Source organism: Merops nubicus, unplaced genomic scaffold (assembly GCF_000691845.1).
Source record: "Merops nubicus isolate BGI_N331 unplaced genomic scaffold, ASM69184v1 scaffold24703, whole genome shotgun sequence".
Lineage (NCBI taxonomy): Eukaryota > Metazoa > Chordata > Aves > Coraciiformes > Meropidae > Merops > Merops nubicus.
The window spans coordinates 960-4,762 of record NW_008598599.1 but is presented as its reverse complement, the minus strand read 5'-3'; the positions used below and the strand labels follow the sequence as shown (position 1 = coordinate 4,762).

At 57.6% G+C, this 3,803-nt stretch overlaps 1 protein-coding gene across 1 annotated transcript in view; it reads left to right on the top strand.

Moving 5' to 3' along the window:
• Positions 1-3,803, top strand: part of LOC103769874 (talin-1) — a gene marked incomplete at both ends in the record, with an annotated part of 9,163 nt that overhangs the window by 4,760 nt on the left and 600 nt on the right. Inside the window, 5 exons of the mRNA XM_008937114.1 lie at positions 2,155-2,260; positions 2,400-2,524; positions 2,823-2,948; positions 3,095-3,157; positions 3,426-3,608. Coding sequence (XP_008935362.1) covers positions 2,155-2,260; positions 2,400-2,524; positions 2,823-2,948; positions 3,095-3,157; positions 3,426-3,608 — 603 coding nt within the window. The remainder of the gene's footprint in view (positions 1-2,154; positions 2,261-2,399; positions 2,525-2,822; positions 2,949-3,094; positions 3,158-3,425; positions 3,609-3,803) is intronic.

Genomic DNA, 3,803 nt, shown 5'->3' with positions numbered 1-3,803 from the left:
GATATAAGGCAGTGAAGCTTGGACTGTGGTTTCAGGCAGAGAGTAATCAGTACTGTCAGCCTCAAGAGGAGGTAGGCAGGAATCAGCAGCTAGAAATTGAAAGCTGGGTGAAGGGAAAGTCAAAGGGTGATTTTATCCAAAGGAGGTAGCCACTGGGGTACAGTTCCAAGGGGAGCAGTGAGTTTTCCAACCTCTGCATCTAGATCAAATGACTGTCTGGAAGATGCTTTAGCCACACGTAAGTCACGGCAGCCAAGGCTGGAGTGCTGAGAAATTCTCTGGCTGACCTGTTGTTAACAGATGATTGGGCTAATGACTTAGTGTGGCAGTGCCCGAGGTCAGGCTACTTCAGGAACACGCTATTCCGCTGTGTTTTGGCTGTAACTGTTCAGCTGCCATGTGACGTCTATTACCTCCCATGAAATGTACACTGGAGGTGCATCTTAGCAAGGTCATTCCCTCCAGGGTGCCTTCAGATCCAGGTAGAGACCATTTAGTTGTTTAAAACACGTTGTCTGAACAGATAGCAGACTTAATAATGTGGCATTTAGTCTGGATGCACTTATGAGGGCAAACCAGCCACCCCTGTGTGCCATCAGCTTGGGGACTTCGAGCCACGTACAGCTCTGGTGACTTTTCCGGGATGGCCACACACAAGTCCAGGATAAAGCCCTGACCACCAACCCCCTCATCCTCTGCAGCACTCTGGCCTGCGAAGGTGGGAACAAGGCACATGGGTCCCATTTTTCAGAGAGCAGCAGGTTCCTGGGAAGCCACGAGCAGGAAGGATGTAGGGGAGTGGGAGGGGAGGGGCGGATGTGATGCTGCCTCGCTGCCCAGCAGCAGCAGTAAGTCCGTTGCTGGGTCCCTGTGGGAACCAGTGCCTTGCTGGGAGCGTGAACAAGCGTGGCTGGAGTTAGAGAAGGAGGGTTGTTTGCCTCGGCATGGAAACAGTGGCTCCCGGCAGAGGGGTGGGAAAGGCTGCATATTTCACTGGGGAGGGGAAGGAATTTGAACCTCCACAAGGACTTGGTATTTGGTAACGATAGGTCTCTTCCTCCAAAAGCAGAGAGATCTTCTGGCTGAAAACTGCTGTGAAGCAGTTCGGTGGGGGCAGAAATATGCTGTAAAGGGGGTCAGGAGGAGGGTGGCTCTTTTTTTGGGGGTCCTCCGGCCATGGGAGCCTCATCCAGGTGCCCTGGCTCCCCCAGCCCTGCCAGGCTGAACTGTGAGCTAATGACGGCAGCACAGCTCCCCATCTGGGACCTCTGATCCTTCGTTCCCACCTCTCCTCTTGGCTGCCCTTCACCCCTCACTGGAGAACACCCACCTTCCCCTGCCCTCCCCGTGCCCCCCAACCCCAGCACCCGCGTGTCCCAGCCGGGGCGTTCACTGCTGTCTTCTCTCTCTTCTCCCTCTCTCCCTGTCAGCCGGTGAGTAAGGCAACCTTGGGGTGCCTGTTGGTGTCTAACCTCAGCATGAGCCTGGCTCACGGTGTGTCTGCGTGCCCAGCCCAGTGCTGGGGTGGCACTTGCGGGTCCCGGGGGCCATGTGTGTGTACTCACACGGGCTCCGCTGGGGGGCTGCAGGCCAGGCAGCGGGCAGCGTTGCTGGCGTGTACGGGTGCTCTGTGCACACGCGTGTGCTGTGGTGTGTGCATGTGTCTGCGTGTCCCCGCCCCTGTCAGCAACACTCGTGGCTCTGCCTGCCACCTTGTCCCTGTTGAGGCCAGCCGTCCTAGGCTGGGACATGGCTCCAGGGTCTCTCCCTTTGCCCAGCTTGTGTTTGCAGGCAAATCTCCAAAATGAGGACAGTGAGAGGAAAGTGCTTCCTGAAAGCTTGAAATGCTTTGGAGTGGGGGAGAAGTGCTGCAGGGGCTAGCTGCTGAGTGCAGGAAGGGTTGTGCTGAGGGTCTTTTGTCTGTGAGACATCCCAGAGGCTGCAGATAAAGAAGGTCTGGGGGAGACTCATCCCATCCTCAGGCAGGAGGAGACCAGCCAGGGTCACTCCAGAAAGCATCACAGACAATGCCTGATGTGTGCATATGCGGGGGGGAGCTGGAGGATCCTACCATCCCTCCCTGGGGAGCGCACCCCAAATAGACCTGTGAGGCCCCCCTTTTCCACGGTGGTCACTTCTGCTCCTGCCCCACAGATCCTGCAGAAGCCGACTCACGAGCTGAAGCAGCAGCTCGCAGGTTACTCCAAGCGTGTGGCCAGCTCTGTCACTGAGCTCATCCAGGCAGCTGAGGCCATGAAAGGTAAGGAAAGGTCCTGCTCAGCAAGGCAGGACTGAGGGCTGGGATTAGGTTGGAGGGCTCAGCAGGTAATGAAGGAGGTGAAGCAAGTCAGAAATCAGGTCACGCACAGATTTAACCTGTCTTGCTTCGGCTTTTCTAGGGACGGAGTGGGTTGACCCAGAAGACCCCACCGTCATTGCTGAGAACGAGCTGCTGGGGGCAGCAGCTGCCATTGAGGCTGCAGCCAAGAAGCTGGAGCAGCTGAAACCAAGAGCCAAGCCCAAGGTAGTTGTGCTGAGCCTTGGCTGACCCTTGTGCTCAGTGTGGGGTGGGCTGGGGTTCTCCTACCTGTGCTGCAGCCAGGTGTGAAGCCTCACACAATAGTCAGTCCCTCTTCCTGCACTCCCACTGCCTCCCACATTCCTAGTTGGACCTTCCTTGGACAGCCTGCACCCTCCTGCACCCCACAGCCCTTAGTCTAGATTTATGTATGCCCCCAAAGCCCCCTTCAGCCATCGTCCTCCCCTGCTCCATCTGCCCCAGCACCCCTACCTGGGAAATCACTGCCTGCTTTTGCCTGCAGCAAGCAGACGAGAGCCTGAACTTTGAGGAGCAGATCCTGGAAGCTGCCAAATCCATTGCTGCGGCCACGAGCGCCCTGGTGAAGGCGGCTTCAGCAGCCCAGCGAGAGTTAGTGGCCCAAGGAAAGGTAAGGCTGGAAGAGGGAAAGAAAGAAGAAAATACAGGGCTGTGGTGGGTTCTCTCTTCCACCAGGGCTGCTTGTAGCCCTCGTGCCGTGTGGCAAGGGGTGTGCAGAGCAGTGAGGCTAACTCCTCCTCCTCTCCTTCCTCACAGGTGGGCCCACCCCCCGCCAATGCAGTGGATGATGGACAGTGGTCCCAGGGACTCATTTCAGCCGTGAGTATCAAGATCCTGTTCAGGGGATGAGGGGGGGAGGACACACACCTCCTGGGTCCTGTTTCAAAGATGAGCATGTATTTCTCTGTTGCACTTCTTCTTGGTAGAAGAAGCAGCCATGCTTCTTGCTCCCTCTTCCCACCAGCTGAGACAGGGCGTGGAAGCTGGCTGTCACCATCTTGTAGCCCACAGCCTCCTTGGGCCAGCTGGGGTGTACCTTCCCCAGAGGAGGCTCCTGTGGCTGCCCTGACAGCTGCTCTCACTGCAGGCACGCATGGTGGCTGCTGCCACCAACAACCTGTGTGAAGCTGCCAACGCAGCCGTGCAGGGCCACGCCAGCGAGGAGAAGCTCATCTCATCCGCCAAGCAGGTGGCTGCCTCCACAGCACAGCTCCTGGTGGCCTGTAAGGTGAAGGCTGACCACGACTCGGAGGCCATGAAGCGGCTCCAGGTGAGTCCCAGGCTGCCTCTCCATCCCCAGCTGCCTCCTCCCAGCTGCTAGAGAGGCGAGCAGGAGCAGGGTGAGGGCATGTGGGGCTCCCCAGGCCTCATGCTCCTTACCTGTTCTGTTGTGGGGAGCTCATTGGACCACAGGCTCCAGGTTGTTTGGACTTTGCTGCTAGCTGAGTGCCAGGTATGTGAGTGA